This window comes from Colossoma macropomum, unplaced genomic scaffold, assembly GCF_904425465.1.
Source record: "Colossoma macropomum unplaced genomic scaffold, Colossoma_macropomum, whole genome shotgun sequence".
Lineage (NCBI taxonomy): Eukaryota > Metazoa > Chordata > Actinopteri > Characiformes > Serrasalmidae > Colossoma > Colossoma macropomum.
The window spans coordinates 7,317,685-7,335,307 of record NW_023494792.1 but is presented as its reverse complement, the minus strand read 5'-3'; the positions used below and the strand labels follow the sequence as shown (position 1 = coordinate 7,335,307).

General features: G+C 40.0%; 1 protein-coding gene across 1 annotated transcript; it reads left to right on the top strand.

Annotated features, from left to right (window-relative positions):
* Positions 1 to 321: 321 nt before the first annotated feature.
* Positions 322 to 17,623, top strand: elp1 (elongator acetyltransferase complex subunit 1). Its single transcript, XM_036575746.1, has 37 exons — positions 322 to 448; positions 713 to 877; positions 1,663 to 1,815; positions 2,477 to 2,558; positions 2,686 to 2,766; positions 2,865 to 2,950; positions 3,793 to 3,892; positions 3,970 to 4,060; positions 4,153 to 4,276; positions 4,650 to 4,743; positions 4,868 to 5,098; positions 5,784 to 5,954; positions 6,120 to 6,201; positions 6,335 to 6,496; positions 7,570 to 7,676; positions 7,919 to 8,022; positions 8,104 to 8,157; positions 8,404 to 8,509; positions 9,279 to 9,394; positions 9,813 to 9,886; positions 10,005 to 10,083; positions 10,176 to 10,255; positions 10,344 to 10,490; positions 10,877 to 10,962; positions 11,112 to 11,260; positions 11,386 to 11,509; positions 11,596 to 11,693; positions 12,012 to 12,213; positions 13,278 to 13,339; positions 13,756 to 13,818; positions 13,931 to 13,991; positions 14,088 to 14,201; positions 14,455 to 14,566; positions 15,413 to 15,540; positions 16,085 to 16,236; positions 17,300 to 17,378; positions 17,472 to 17,623. Exons 2-37 carry the CDS (start codon positions 728 to 730, stop codon positions 17,537 to 17,539), a joined length of 3,972 nt encoding a protein of 1,323 aa, XP_036431639.1. The 5' UTR covers positions 322 to 448; positions 713 to 727; the 3' UTR covers positions 17,540 to 17,623.

The following is a 17,623-nucleotide window of genomic DNA, read 5'->3' as shown; positions in this document are numbered from 1 at the left end:
GTAGGGCTGGGATCCCAAAAAGAATCGATTCTCCGGTTCGAGGCTTTTGGGAAGCCCGAGTTGACTCCAGACTCCGACTTGTGTTCAGAAGTAAACCCCTTTCTGTTTAATTACCGTGTCGTTCCCGCGTAATTGTGTATGTGAGAAATGGGCTCACGTATCGACTTTTGGAATCGAGAATGGAGAAATTTATTGTGTGAAAGCGACTCTATCGATTGCCAGCTCATGGAATCGGAATCGGAGTCGACTCCAGAATCTCTGGAATCGAACAGCCCTGCGGAGAAGTGGCGCTCATTGCTCCTCCGCAGCGACAGGGGGCGATCTTAAAACATGTACTGTATTTCTCTCTACGTTACTGTGATATATCGATGGCGGTTCAGAGCTGACAGCGTGCTTGTGTTTTTAAAGTCCGAATGGGTTTTCTTTAACCGTGCAAATACACCAAAAGGTATTTAATGTTGGTAATTAGATTTCTTAACATTCTGTTTGTTCGTAATGTTTGGCTTTCCCATAATTTTTCTTGACAGTGTGGTCTTTTTCTCCATTTTATGTTTTTTCTCTGTTAGCTAAGCTAACTAACCTAGCGAGTTCAGTCCTGAGACAGACTAGCTGTCTGACCCTAACTAGGCGTGTTGTCTGTTTTGCTGACCAGGTGGCAAACAGTTCCAGTTAAACGTGAAACATATTTCTGTGCCTCTTCTGCTGTTTACAGTGAACGGAGACCAACATGAGGAACCTGAAGCTGCTGAAGTGTCTGCGCTCTCTGGAGCTGCAGAGTCCAGGATGCCCGCAGTGTCTCTCTGTCAGGACGGACACTGGTTCCCTCCTCATCGCCTCTCAGTTCTCCATCACTGAGTACGACCCTCGGACAGGGCAGGTAAGCCCACACTGCAGTGCAGTGTCACAGAGAGCTATCATTTACCTGCTGTGTGATTAATTGCTGCACATGTAGAAGCTGTGTGAGGTGTGTTTGGAGTGATCATGTATTTAGGATGTGAATGGGATGGCCCTGACTAAGTAGAAGCAGATGGAGATAAGAGAAACAGTGATTAATTTGGACTGGATAATTAATCTTTTTATATTGAAATCACGTTCTGACATTGTACAATATTCAGATGACATAAGTTTTGATTTTTATGTTAGAGTATATTATCAACTATATTGTCTTAACAAGTTTTAAATTATAAATTTAACCTGATATTGTAGAGCTTGTGAACTGCCTGTAGATTAGTTTGTCCAACCAGCACCTACCCAGGTGCTATATATGTAATATCACAGCCACAACTAAATGGTAATCCGGGGCTCTCAGTATTCAAGTTTACAGCCAGAAAAAAACAGATGTTCTGATCTTCTTGGTTTTAAAAAAATCTAGGAAATTAATTTACAGAGAATACTTTCACACTTGAAGTATTGGTCATAAAAATCTTACATGTTTTCCCCAAATCATTCAGTCCTATGATTAATCGGTTTAGACTGTTAATGTGAGTATATGATGAAGAAGGTGTCCCTGATTAAATCCAAAGAGGTCTAAGTAGAAACACTATTAGTGTGATTAATAAAAATGACTTTCTGTGTTTATGTGGTAAATTAGGTGTTCCTGATAAATTAGAAATAGATGACCATAGAAAAAGTATTAGTGTCATTTGTGTATTTTGACTGCAGGTGTTGAATGAGGTGTCCCTGACCACTGAGGACTATCTCTCAGAGGATGGTGAAGGTGTTCTGGTGGGTATTCAGGACCTGCCGGAGCAGGAATCAGTCTGTGTGGCCACTGCACATGGTGATGTCATTCTGTACAACCTCAGCACTAATCAGGTATTCATTTAGATATCTCAGCTTTCTGTTCCTCTCACAGTCCAATACTGTTCAAAAGACCACCCTTCGTTTATTTCTTTTCCAGTCAAAACAGTCATTAATTAGAAGTTATTCTTGTATAGCATCCGGAAATAAAGCAGACATGTATTTAACAAGCAACTACACCTAAATAACTAATTTTCAGAATTTACAGTATTTACCCTTTGTCTTTATTACAGCTTCCATTCTTTTCAGTAGATGTGCTTTCTTTTAGACTTGCTATTTGGTTGCATTTTCTGTTTCTCACAATCCAAGTAATTCCAAACACTTTCAGTGATGTTGATGTCTCGGATCTGGGATTGTCAGTCCATTATTCTGAGAACACCAGCAGCTTCTTTGTGTGATCTGCAAATTTTTCTCCTTTTCTCAGTAATGGGGTCTTGACAGTTACACATCCTATCAGACCCATAACATAGAGCCATCGTCTCACAGTGGAAGGATAGACATAAACACCTGTGGATTTTTTCAGATCTCAAGCAAGAGTGGAGCTTGATTTTCTTATCCAGAGAACTAAATAACTTGTATTAAATGGCCATTTCGACTGGAAATTAAATAAATAAAGGGTGGGCTCTGACCTTTTTGCAATACTGTGTGTGAACAATGATGTCTCGCTGTTTGGTAGCTGGAGTGTGTTGGTACTGTGGACAGTGGTCTGACGGCAATGAGTTGGAGTCCAGACCAGGAGTTAGTGACATTCTGTACAGGTTTGTGTCCGTGAACATGATTCATAATGGTACGTCTTCCGTTCACCTCATCCACTGTAATGTGCGCTGTGGATTGGGTGTGTGTTTATTTAGTGACACTTTTTAATGTGCTGTGTCTCTTTTTCAGGCCAGGAGACTATTATCTTGATGACCAAAGACTTTGAGCCCATAACTGAGGTGGTCATTCATCAGGATGAGTTTGGGGAAGGTGTGGGGCACTGGAGGCTCTAGACCACAAAACCTTTCTATCTGTTATAGTATAGGTAGATATAGATATAATAATGACTGCATTATCTTGTGTGTTAGGTAAATTCATCACAGTTGGATGGGGGAAGAAGGAAACTCAGTTTCATGGCTCAGAGGGGAAACAGGCTGCTCAGAGGAAGGCTGCAGTAAGTCTTCATGCTTCACTTCTCTCACTCTTCTACTAAACAGCATCAGACAGCCGCAGCTTTAGTCAGATCCTTTCACAAGTAGACGTTTGCAAAACTGGGCCAACATTGCAGTTTTCTTGTAGTACAATGGAATTTTGTTTTTAAGCCTTTTAATCTTAAGGCTTGTGGTTGAATGATTATATGTCTTGATATGTCTTATTTATAAAGTTTCTTGGTGTTTCACTTCGTGGCCCGTTATGGAATTTTCCTAAACTCTTCATTTCTTCGGGTTACTGTCCCACCAACCATCCTACTATCCTATTTACTTATTCCTGGCTGTATATTACATTCACCCCTTTCTTGAGCTGTGGTAAACTGTTATAAGCTGAGACCTGGCATTTGTTCAATCTCTGTCTCCTCCTCTTTTCCTCTTTTTCCTTTATTTTGACTGTCATGCAGCCACAGTGAAAGAAGAATACTCTTTATTTAAGTAAATTCTTAGAACCCATCAAATATTCTTCGATTTCCCTTGCATTACTTGTTAATATTGCTTGATTTCCAAATTAACATGGACCATAGAAAGTTCCTAGAAAACTTTGTGCCTATGAAATAGAAACTTTTATAGGAGAAGGAAAAATACAACTTAACTTCAAGGAACATGAATATAAAAAGAAAATTTTGGCCATTTCTACTGGTCCATTCATCATGACATGCTCATGCTCATCGACCGCTTTGGTGCTGTTTTCAAATAGTGAAGATGATCAGTGATGAAGTACAGTGGTTGTTTCAGTTTTGTTTGTTTGTTTAATATCCTTATGCATTACAATTACATTTACAATTACATATTTCACATATATAAGGAAGTGCAGCCTGCTTTGCCGTGGGATGATCGCAGACCAAGGATTACATGGAGAGGTGATGGGCAGCTGTTTGCAGTCAGTGCCATCTGCAGTCAGACTGGTAGGTGTGTCTTATTTACACCTATATGAAACTGGAGAGCTGAAAAGTATTTCCTGAATTCTTTTGTTTTGTTTCAGGGGCCAGAAAAGTCAGAGTGTGGAACCGAGAATGCATCCTGCAGGCGACCAGTGAGGCTATCAATGGCCTTGAACAACCTCTCTGCTGGAAGTAAGAAAGTCTAAAATTAGTGTCATGATTGTCGTATTATTGTTGTTGTGTGCTTTTACTATAAAAACGTAAAACGTGTGTGTATGCTTTAGACCCTCAGGCAGCCTGATAGCCTCAACTCAGCGGCACCCTAACAAACATAGTGTTGTGTTCATGGAAAAGAATGGCCTGCTTCATGGTGACTTCACTCTGCCCTTTGCCAAGGAGCAGGCTAAAGTAAGCCACAACTCATCAGTGCTCTTCTTGCCTAGGGAGAAGACTCAGGGCTTGATATGTATTATCCATATATACTGAACCGACTTAATAGACAATCTTTGTACGTGTGTGTTCATTTACATGTTAGTGCAGTGTTCACCAATCCTGGTCCTAGATAACTACCTTTCTGCAGAGTCTAGTTCCAATCCCAGTCTTTCTCACCTGCTCCAGCTAAGTAATTTCTTTTGAAGTCTTTGATTGGCAGGTTCAGATGCATATGTTGGTTGGTGGGGGCACATATGTTAGATGCAAGTTGGAGCTAAACTATTCAAGAAAGTGTATCACCAGGAGGATGGTTGGTGATGACTGAGTTAGTGTATGCCTTGTGTTTCAGGTGAAAGAGTTGCTTTGGAACAGTGACTCCACAGTGCTAGCTGTCTGGCTCGAAGACATGAATCCAGGAGAGGATGGCAACCCCAACACATACAGTTAGTGTCTAATTGAAATTTACTCACTTTAATTTACATTCCACAATACTGTCACAAATTAGCTCAAATCACACTAATATTACACAGCTGTTTCTAAATACTTACAGTCTCTCTCTGCTTTTAGTTCAGCTGTGGACAGTAGGGAATTATCACTGGTACCTGAAGCAGAGCCTGCATTTCGGAAGAGAGCCCTCAAAGGCCCCCGCATGTGTGTGCTGGGACCCAGAGAAGCCCCTGCGCCTGCACCTGCTGAGTCAAGGCTGGGCCAGCTACACCTATGACTGGGGCTGGTGCACAGACCGCAGCCCTGGAGATGATTCACAGGACAATGCCAGTGTGGCAGTGATTGATGGAGGTGAGATACAGCAAGACTTCGTAGTAATCTCTTTTTCACTGCAGAGCCAAACGGTTCTGTGCACGGTAACCATTCCATTGGCATTCCTGCAAACATGGTTTGACATAGAATACTCAAAAACTAGGCTCAGCGCGGTTTAACTGGCATGGTTAGCTAAGTGTGTTCAGGGCCACAGAACAGTTCGGAGGGATGATGTAACGATGTAGCTGTTCACTGATTGGTTCTATATGTTGGCATTGTGCCACTGCATCCTGCATTAATTCAAACCCGAAAACAGTCACATAAAGTTCATAACAAATTTTCAGTCTGGCAGAGCGTGCTGATGAACATGTAAATGAAACAAACAAGCTCCGATACATGAGATCCGCTCTCCAGTAGAAAGTAAAAAGAAGAAACAAGCTTGCTGTGTTTTAACAGCTTGCTGGCTGTTACGTAACACCTAACACTGGTCCAGTTACTAATTGCTGAATTACTGTAACATTAGGAAAAATGCAAGCTAGAGAGTAAGGCTCTGTAACATATGTGGTGCTTCGTAGCTGAATTTCGATCACATTTATATCGGTTTATTGTGATAATTCATAATAATTTTTCAAAATTTACATTATTGTCAAACCTAGGATTTCTCTACAGCTCTTGTAGTACATGACCATGATTTTTCTTTCAACTTGTCCCATGCATTTTACAGACAAAGTTTTGGTGACAACGTTTCGTCAGTGTGTGGTGCCTCCGCCCATGTGTTCCTATGAGCTACAACTTCCTGCTGCAGTCAACCTGGTCACCTTCCACTCCCAGCCTCAGAGGACCAATGAGCTTGCTGCATTAACAGCTGACAGCCGTCTGCATATCTACAGCCAAGGTGTGCTGACTAGAAAACTACAAGATAAAAGCACTAAAAAGTTATCTTTCTATTCATTCTTTTCTTTTTCTTCATTGTCATTCTCCATGGTGAATTTCAGTGCTCATGAGTGTATTGTGCTGCTGTTATTGGAATGGGTATAAGATTTCTCACGTTTTGATGCAGGTTCTGAAGCAAGTGGGCCTGTTACAGGAGCATCTGGGTTTAGAGTTGTATCCGAACCATCTGTCTTACAGAGGACATACAGGTTAGATCAAGAGAATATGTCTTGATATTGAAATTCAGTTTGGATATTTCTGTTGACCTCTGGCTGTCTTTCAGTTATTAGTTTTCTTTGAAGGTTGGGTGTGCAGTTTAACGCCGATATGCCTTGCATGCAGTGTTGCAGTTGACCAGGAGGGGGTGCTGGCTGTGCGCTTGCTGCTGTGGCTGAAGGAAGATGTGTTTGTGGCAGTGGCGTGTGGCGATGGCCTAACCGAGTCACGCCTGCTCGTCCTCAAACCAGCAGAGACTCAGGGCTCCGTACACAGGCTGGAGATCAGGTACAGAAAATGCAGTTCTATCTTTTCAGTCACTGTATTCATTTGTGTCGTCTTATTTTACTGTGACAGAGGATTGTCACGACACCACAATTTCATCATGATGTTTGATGGCAAAACAGTACTGTGACAGAAAATGAAACAGATGCCATTGTCTGGGTTCAACCAACTTTTTTGCCAACTTTCTATAACCAGCAGTGTCGACAAAGAGAGATGCAATTTTGTCTGATATGGTAAGGCGTACAAACTGCGAAAGTTCAGATTTTTTCCAAGGAAGAATAAGGTGTTTTAGTGATTTGGTGGCATACTCCCACTTCGCTGCTGTTTTGAGCCACATCATGCGTGTATCAACAAAAGCACCACCGGGTGCTTTTAATTTGAGGCACAACCGGAATAGACCATTTTTTCCTGCTGGGAGATGTTGTTTAGATGTGAAAGCAAATGAAGGCAGTATTGAATATATTGTTCACTCAATGGATTGTACCCCAGAAAAGTCAAAATTATCCCATTATCGAATGTCATCTTGCCAGACCATGATTTTCACCACTGCTTTCCCTACTTAGTGTTTTTACTAATGTTGAACCCTGACTCAGTAAGCCTGGCCTCATTCAGCATGTTCTGAGGGAATAATTAACATACATTAAAGACTAACATTCATCACACTGTGATCAGTGCAAATATTATGTGGGTAGTGCCTAATTTTAATTGTTTCTAGGACTGTAAGGTCTCGTATGATGATTAAAACTCCTCTCCTTTATGCTTTATATATTCTGGTGGGCTTGCCGCTGCCATTCTGAATCAAATCAACCTGAACATTTTGTTTTGTCTTTGTGCAGAATACAACGTAACACTAATGTAAGCTAATTTAATTGAAGAATTGAAAGAGCATTGAATTGTTTACCATGTTGTAGTACTGAAAAAACATTGAACTTTTGGTGCAGAGTGCAACACTTCTGTGGAACCCCTGTGGTCTTCAGTCAGGTGTGCCGCAGTCAGTCTGTAAAACAGAACAGGTCTTGGAACATTGATTCCTTTTTGAAGTTCAGGTTCTCTCATTTTGTCTGTGCGGTAATCAGTTCACAGGTCCAGGTGGAAGGTCATGTGATTAGTCTATGCCACAGCCTGAAAAGCGACACATTGGCCCTGCAGCTGGAGGATGGTCAGATTAGGAGAGTGCACTGGGGTGAGTGCTGCTCTTTCTTTCTTTAGTGTGTGTTGATGTTAATGATGGATGCTGTATTCACTTGTAGTTACCATGATAAAATCACAATGTCTAATCATGACAAAACCCAGCATGATTTATTGAAGCTGAAACATTCTTTAACAAAGTCATATTTAATAAACTTCACTTACTACAAAAGCTGTTGGATGACAGTTTCCCCAGTTTAAATAAATACTGTAATTATGCACCATCATCTTGTTAAGACTCCACAGAGGTGACAGTAAAAGAATGGAAGGATCCTACTGGTTACAATGTAAACTTCCCCCTGCCCTGTCTGCACACTGCACTGTGCACCATCAATGGACAGGTAGTAACAGTCAACAGCTTTCTTTTTTCTTTTGCAGTGAATAAGTATGTACATGTTCAGGTGTATTTTGTCTCTCAACAGGAGCATTTGATAGGTCTCACAGAGAGATACCACCTTTATATTGGTGACTGTGAGGTATGTATGACTGATGTGAACAATAATCAATAGCAGCACTGGAAGTCATGGTTTATATATTATATATTATGCACATTTTAATGTTCTTCATGGGTTAAAAAGTGTCATGTTAGAACAGCAAAAAAAATGTTTGCTCAGGAAATGCTCAAAAACCATAAGTCGATAACACTGATTTAAACTTTGTTTCTTTCAAGGATATACCTCTTCTTCTCTTCTCAAATAGTGTCATTATGGTGTTCTCTGCAGGTGGCTTCTAATATTTCCTCCTTTGTGGTGTATGGCGAGTTCCTCCTGCTCACCACACACGCACACACCTGCCGCTGTCTCCACCTGACCACTATGTCCATCAAAGGTGAGAGACTGGAGAACGGTCTAAAGATTGTAAAAATACTATCATGTGCAAAAACAGGCCAAGCCCAGTCTTTTTACTGATGGTTTTAGCCTGGCCAGAGTCCAGATTTAAACCCTGTAGAGAATATTTGGTCTCACATTAAACACAGAAAGAAGTGTTTTTTTCAATAGTTTGGAGCCATCAATGCTGATTCTAACAATATTGACTCTTCTTTCTGTAAAAGCCTGTCTGCAAGTTTACTCACAAGACTTTAACAGTAAAAGAAATCAAAGGGAGAAACTATTACATATTAAGTTACTTTATCTGTTTGTTTAGTTCTTGCTAATTTAATAACTAATGATTTGTTGTGAAGACCATTAAAAGCTTAATGTTTTGCCATTGTGGGCTTGGCCCATTTTTATACGAGAGTGTATATAGAACCACAATGAGGAAATAGGAAAGAGCACCACAAGAAGACTGAGTTTCCTGTGAATGTGTGTTGTACTGCATGGCATGCCACAATTTTGTCAGTTGCAGTGATTTGTTGTATAATTTTGTTTTTGTACCGTTAATAGTCATGTTGTTGAAATGTTTTTTGACAGTTGAAAGCAGTTGTGGCATCATTTTGTATTAGTTGTGTAAAAATACATTTTGCATATGTTCATAAATTCTTTTTGAAGATTATGGATCGTTTTTAAGACATGGATCTCAGTGACAGAAAGAATTTGACCGAGGAAGATCTCAGAGCCTTTTTCTGAATTCAGTGCTCTTTGTGTCCATGTGTGTGCAGATCTGAAGGCTGCTCTAAGTTCAGAAGCAACTCAAAATGATGAGAGCGTGCGCAGAGTAGAGAGAGGCTCTCGCATTGTTACTGTGGTGCCACAGGACACCAAGCTCATCTTACAGGTTAACACTGAATGACCCATACACTCATACATACACTGATACATACATACCAAAAATGGGGGGGTTTGTCAAATTCACATATGCAGAATTTTCGAAAGGTAGTTCAGTATTGGCCAAGTTTCGTTAAGCTTTTCTGGACATAATTAGTTAGTCAGTGATGTCCCTCCCTCACCCTGCACCCCACCTTTGCTGCACTAAAACTTTGTTTTTTTCTTTGGATGTTATACAAGCTCTGTTGTGGCAGCTTAAAGTAGCTTTGTTCACTAAAAAGAAGGGGTGTCTGGATACTTTTGGCCATCTACTGCATCTTCTTTGACTTTGTAATTTGAAATAATGTTGGGATGTGTCTGTGAGTTTTTATGAATCATTGATGAGTTCAGATGAGCTTTAATAATGTTCTCTGTGTTTTATTTCCCAGATGCCGCGTGGTAACTTAGAGACCATCCATCATCGAGCACTTGTGCTGGCTCAACTCAGGAAGTGGCTTGATGAGTGAGTGCTAAAAATTTATGAGTAGAGATTTGCATTTAGCTAAACTTGCATTTTTTGGAAAGTTCTTAAATATGGTCAATGGGTTTAAAAAAGTTTGTCCTTCATCTGCTTGTTCTAGTCTGAAATTTAGAGATGCTTTTGAGTGCATGAGGAAGCTGCGGATTAACCTCAACCTCATCTATGACCACAATCCCAGTGTGAGTGACCCAGTCATGATGTCATTTGCTCTTGTTGTGATCTTTGTACAGAGATATTACTAATAGAACTGTATGCTTTTTCATCTGCACAGGTGTTTTTAAGGAATGTTGAGACGTTTCTGAAACAGATAGATTCAATCAACTACATCAACCTTTTTCTTACAGAGCTTAAGTAAGTTCCTGTTTTGAAGTTTCCATAAATATAGGGTGTATATTTGTCAAAATGCATGGTCTTCATAATGGGACTTGTCATCTGATAGGGAGGAAGATACCACCAAGACGATGTACCCTTTTCCAATGAGTGCTGCATGCCAGTCAGCTTCAGGAAGTAAAGGAGGGGGCACGAAGAAAGTGGACACTGTCTGTGATGCTCTGCGGTCAGCTATGGAAACGCTCGATCCACGAAAGTATGTTAATTTACTATGAATATTTCCAATACAGCTCAAAACTTGGATTCTAAAAGGAGAGTTCAATTTTGTTGGAAAGTTAAGAAAAAGGTATGCAACTTAAAGGATAGTAAAGTTAAGGCTCAAAGCAGTCTGGAAACTCTGAGAACGTTTTCATTTTTCTTCCCCGTTGCATTTAATGTATTTTGACCTAACTATGTAGGATACATCCACTGCCATTTGCATGAGCAGCTATATGACTGTTTCTAAATAAGCAATATGCCATAACGTTACATTTATACCTTGTACATTTTACTTTACATTTGCATTTTTACCTATTTAGTGGATTTTCCTGGCAAGTTTACAAGGGAGTATTTGCATGTCCTCTTGTCTTCTGTCTCCCCCAGATTTTGTTTGTGCATTTTGACCTCACATGTGAGGAAGACCACACCAGAGCTGGAGGTTGCGCTACAAAAGGTCCACGAGTTACGTGGTGAGAATTGCACTGACGAACAAGCTCTTTAATCCAGAAATGGACTTAATCTATATTCAGAAATCACATCATAAAAAATATTGTCTGTACATGTGTGCTTGTGTATGTGTGTTACCATAACATCTGTTTGGTGATGTGTTGTATTTAAGTGAACCCACCTACTGCAAAGAATGCTGTAAGTGCGGAGGAGGCTCTGAAGTATCTCTTGTTTCTGGTCAATGTAAATGAGCTGTACGAACACTCCCTGGGAACCTACGATTTTGACCTGGTGCTTATGGTAGCGGAAAAGTCCCAGAAGGTTAGTGAAGTTTTTAATGCTATTTGTGTGAATGCACCTGTGCACATTCATACTTGTGGGATACCTATCAGAGTGAAATCTCTGACCTGTACACTACTTCCCCTCTCCTCTCTGCTCCCCTTTAGGACCCTAAAGAGTACCTACCCTTCCTGAACATGCTGAAAACTCTGGAGCCTAATTACCAGCGTTACACCATCGACAAACACCTGAAGAGATACAAAAAAGCCTTGCATCACCTCAGCAAGTGTGGTAGGGTTTTTTTTATTTCTCCTCCGTTTAAGAATGTAAACAGAAAGCAAACATACATAAACAAAGTATGTTTATTTCTTTCACAGGTGAGGAGCACTTTACAGAGGCATTGAACCTGGTTAAGGACCAGAGACTGTACATTGAGGCTATGCAGCTCTACCCCTCAGACAGTCCACAGCACAAGGTTACTTCTCCTTTAAAGGCCTGTTAAACAATTATATGACATTAAATTTGCTGGTCTTTCTGTGTTGTATGCTGGCTCCTTGCTACTACACACATGGGTGGCCTGTGCTCAGTGAATAAGAGGGAATCTCCTGTGCCACCCTGTATAGTGTAGGATCAGAAGAATCGTAGGTTTGGAGGTTCTCCTGTTTTGGGTCTTATTGCTTTATTGAAGTAGATTTCACTTTTGTTCCTTTAGGACAGTAACAGTTACTTTAAGCAGTTGGTTTTGTATCCGGGGATGTTTCTGTGACCTCTGATCTCCATGCAATGTCATCAGGTGCTGAGTGTTGCCTATGCGGAGCACCTTATGGAACAGCAGCAGGCTGAGCAGGCGGGGCTGCTGCTATGGCGGTGTGGAGAGATGGTCCGTGCCCTGCAGGCTTTTGTTAGCTGCACAAGTTGGAGACATGCCCTCGCTGTGGCAACCCACATCCCTCTGCCACCTGAACAGCTGGCACAGCTTGCCCGAGATCTGGCAGGTATAGGGGGGGCTGGGGGGGCAGTGCATGTGTTAGTATATACCGGATGGAATACGCATTAATTAATTTTTCCTAATAGTGGTTCAGACGAGTAAGAGAAGGTTCTAATAAAAGTATGTACTCTGTCTGTGTGTAGTCTTCAATCTTCCTAATAAACTGTGTGAATGGTTCAGACTAATCGGACTACATTTCATTAGCAAAATCCTCGCCAGCTAATGGAACACAATATTATGATTGCATTAAAAAAATCTTATTTTCCTTATGCACAGTGCACAGGGGGTCTCAGAGACCTCTGGAGTTGTGTGTAATTTTGTAGTTAAATTTTGTAGTCATACTCAGATTAAGCATCCATGGCATTGTCCTGTGTACATTTTCCCCCCAGGTGTTACTGGAGCCTCTGAATTATGAGGTGGTGAGCAGTTGAGTATTTCTACATACATGGGAAAATTATAATTTTTTGGCAAAAATGATTGATCAAGTTTGCTCCTTGTAGAACATATGTGAACTTATTTTCACTTTCAGAAAATTGACTAAACATCTCATTTAGGCAGAAATTTTCAAACTTTTGCATACGACTTGCATGCTACCAGCATGCTCACACTCCCGCACACTGAAATGAAATTGCATGGAAGTCTCCTATAAAACTTCAACATTATTACATATTATATACCAAAATCAGCTACTGGAACCATAGGCTATTACTGCCAAAACAACTTAACTACCACATTTGACAAGGCTTTGGTTGGTATGGGTTAATTTGGTGAGGTTGCTGGTCTTGATGTCAATACAGTGTGCAGCAGTGTTAGCTTGTGTGTAGTAACAGTCATCCTATTTTGGCTCCTGAATTACCTAATTTTTGAGGTAAATTAGAGGACAGCGTTTCACTGAAAAATATACATACTGAAAACGTATTGGCTTTGGAGCATTTTAGTTTACCATAGGGTGTGATAACAGTTCCTGTTATACCCATGACACTGACTACCAAATGACAACACAGCTTCAGAGGTCCATTGTGCTTTTGTTGATCTCAGTAGAGCACATGTGGTGTTTATTTAATGTTTCAGAGAAGCTTCTGGAAGTGAGACGACATACCGAGGCTGCTCTGCTGTTGGAGCAATATGCTAAGGTGCTGGAGGGCCTGCTGTTTTACATTCTACAATTTCAACTTTTTACAATTCTGCAGTTTCCCCTGTTAGCCCTGGCAGTGAAGTACCCTGTCACAAGTGAACAAGCTATTAATCGGTGCATAACAAAACATTACAGACTCTGTTAAAGGGTTTGTAAAGCCTTATTGGGACACCCCCGTGAGTACTATCCTGCCCTAGTTGTGGATTAATCCTGGTCCTTCACATTTTAGCGTTTTCACTTCAACTCAGGAAATGTGTTTTTAACTGTCTGATTGGTTAGATCAAGTGTGGGAAGTGGTACTTCAGGACCAGGGCTGGGAACCAATAAGTTTTTGTAACACTCAAATACTGATTTATGGTTATTTTAATTGTGGTATTTTGTGCATGTTTGTGTAAAATTTGTCTGTGGTGTCAGGACTGCGAGGAGGCTATCTCTGCTCTGATAGAGGGATGTGCATGGGAGGAAGCCCTCAGACTAGTGAGTCATTTTCTGATTTTGCCTTTGATTTATTCATGTTTATGACTTACTGCTGCTGAATAGATGTCTCCAAGCTTAGATTTATGACCTTTTGCTCATTTCACTATTTCAGATTTACCTTTACAGCAGACAAGATATCACTGAAACCCATCTGAAGCCTGCCCTTTTGGAAGGTACTATAAATTTCTTACTTGTAACTTTAACTCGCATATTATATTGTTTTTCATCTCCTTGTTTTTTTCTCACACTGTGCCTGCTCTCTGGTTTAGCTCACAGTAATCAAGTGGCCTTCTTGGAGTCTCAGAAGGCTCTCTTCACACGGCACAAAAACCGGCTGGCTGTGGTGCGAGAGCAGAAGGCGAAGGCTAGGCTGGAGCTCATTGGTAAATTGCATCTATAAGCATAAATTGCATATTAGTTTCACTGCAGGCCAAATAATTTATAGTAGTTACTGAATAATTCCAAAAATTAAGGATTTAAGATTAGCAGCTGAATAATATGCCTGCAGATTGAGGTTAGCGTTTTTATTTGTACAGATCATGAGTCACAACAGATCATAATTTGTTTAAAAGCTTTTTTACACCATTCTTATTACATCCCTGTATCTCATTGCACGGTAATCCATATGTTCTGCAGATGAGGATGGTCCTGACTGTGCAGATGCTGAGCTGTACTCTGAGGCCAGCAGTGTCCTGACTGGCAGCCGTATTGGATCAAAATACTCACAGAGCAACTCCCGCATCTCTGCGTGAGTAACTACATCACATACATAGCATATATGTTGTTCACACATGGTCTTTACACATGCTGATTATAGATGACTTAATTTTGTGCATTTTATTTGTGCTATGTGTACATCCATTAAAAAATTTGAGTATTCAAAAAGGTGTGAAGACAAGGAGACAGAAGCAGCTGATATTGTGCCTCATACCATCAGCCACTGATCTCCCATTTAGTGAAATGGCCAAATCTAAGTCAGCAATAAATGGAAATATTTCAGATACAAAGACGATAAACTTGTACAGTATAAATTGTGAGTTTAGAGATGTATATTCATAAGCAGTGAAAATAGTGACAAGTTCAGAAATCAAGGCTTAGCTCCCAGGCAGAAAAAGGAAAGCAAAATTGTGGTACACTGAGACTAAGGCTCTGAGACTAAAACACAGGGAAACAAGAAATCACTGTAGAATGATTGTTTATTGAGTTCAACTACTATGCAAATGCAAGTCATATTTAAAACTATACTACCCTCCTGGGATTTTGCATTATTTGTTAAAATCTGTTGCTTACCATGCCAAGTCAAAAGATCAATCTGGTAGACATTTTCTTTTGAGACCCCTCATCAACAGTAATTATAGATAGAGGCTGTTCAAAAAACTCAACACATCATTTATGTTCATTGCATCATGCTTGGACATCAGTGATCTCAGATTGCAACATAATATCAGTATACACGCAGTCTACAGAAATCAGGGCATTTATGAAGAGCAAGAATAAACAGTGGCCACTGTAGAAAATAACATTGCAGTGTTGGTTCATTTTGCAGTTGGTTCCTGGTGAAAGTCTGAGGCTCACTGACACTCTTTCTGTACAGGAGGTCTTCTAAGAACCGCAGGAAAGCAGAAGGAAAGAAGCACAGTTTAAAGGAGGGAAGCCCCTTTGAGGATATTGCCCTTCTCCACGCCCTCATTCAGATCATCCACGTTGTTGACAAGATGAGGGGTAAAATTAGTAATAATGCACATACACAGTGTCTCTCCAGTGTTGTTAGCTTGGGAACATGTTTGGATAAATCCTTTTCAAGGTTGCAAAGTCATTGTAGTCTGGCTCAGCTGCTTTCCAGCTTCTCCTCTGAACAGCTGAATGAATGAATAAATAATGCTGGGTTGGCTCATTATCTCAGATTGGTAGGCTGGTAAAGAAAAAATGTATCAGGACCACATATGTGGTTAGGTTTTAGCACTTCTTTATGGTCTGCTCTTTTTAAGGAGTTTTTGAAGAGCCTTTATGCTTGCTAGTATTATTAGATAGGTGAGTCAAACTTGGGCTGCTTAGCTACCGAAGACAGACTGTTTATTTAAGACGTGTGAAATAAATTTCTGAATATAAAGAACGTAATGAAAGTAACTAAATCTTACCAAACCCCCACATACCGTTGGGTTATACCACATTTTCTAATCCAGTGGAATGCATACCAAAGCAGTGCCTTATTGGTGTATTAACAGAGAAACATCAGTGACTACAGTATCTGCTCTTCTCCCCACAGAGGAGATCCACAGTCTCCTGAAGGCTCTGGTGCTGTTTCAATTTGACACGCTGGCCAGCAGCCTGCAGGCAGACTACAGTGAGCTGCTCCAACTCATGGAGAAGGGCATCCCAGAGATCTGGAACGAGGGCCTTCAACAGGGCCAAACACCAGTAAGAGAGGCACAAATAGACACACAGCACTTATTTTTCTTTTATTGTCAGCAATCTCTGTTTTACAGGACTTCTATTCTTCCACTGAACAACACTATAGAACATTTGGTAAAAGTCTAAAAAATATACGGTGTTGCTAAATGGACCATATCCTACATTTTTCTTGTGCTATTTTTTCCTTATAGTGTACTTACAACCTTTGTTTGGTTTTATGTACCAAAAATGGTAAAAATTCATTTTTTCATGACCATTTCCAACATCTCTTTATCTTCTAGAATTTAACAGGCTGTTTCTGTTACTGTGCCTTTAAGACTGATGTAGGATAAATGAGCTCTTTCATTATTTGCATTTCTGTGTTGTGCAATTCAAAAAGCATTCACAGCTGAAACACTCCCTAGAACTTCAGCATGAATGGGTGGAGCTAACCCGCTGTAGGCTGAGTAGGTGGATGTATGTAAATGTGTTCGTTCTCGTGACATCAGAAACAATGAGTTTAAAACGGGCTGTTTTTTAAGCTTAGTTTCCATATATATGGATCATATTGGCTAGGTAGTGAATGGTACATTTTGAAACTTTTAACACTGTTTACATATTTCTTTAAACATTTTATTAAAAAAAACAAAAAAAAACAAGGGAAATTCAGTTTTCTGTGATATTGGATCTATAATGTCTTAGGAAGAGAGTTTCATCAGACCTGACTCATGGGACCAAAACATTGAGAGCTTATAGTGTAAGAAATCTCGGGACTATCAGAATGTGTACTAGTTCTGTTAACTGAAGTCTGCTGTTTAAAATTCAACTATATTGCTTTTTTTGTGAGATTTAAGTGATAATTATAAGGTGTCCATTTTTTAAATATATAGTAAGTACATGGATAAGTGAGGTTTTCTTGTTTCAGATCCTGCTAAAAGCAATGCCCTTGAAGCATCATTGTGATAAACTAATAAAATAGTGATGGCCTCCAGTACTTGGCTTGTTGGTTGTTAGTTTGTGATGAAAATGAAATGAAAAATTCAAATGCTTAAACTGAATTTGAAATTCCTTATATTTCTCTTTGTTTCAGATCACAGGCCCTAACTCAACTGCCAACAGCATCATGGCTTCTTTTCAGCAGCCCAGACCATCCACAGTGCACCAGCAAGGTAAGTGTAGTGATTAAGTCGTTATCAACACAAATGCTAACAAGTCAGTTTTGTGAACTCTGTTTTGATAAGTATTGTGTTTCTACCACTCAGATGCAGAAATCCTGATACCACCCAAGATGCGACAGTCTGTCAAATGGAAACTCTGTATACTGAAGTAGTTTTTGTTGTTTATAAATGAATAAAACACATTTTACAGTGTATCATTAAAAAATGAAATAGTTATAATTGCTTTGGAACTTTAA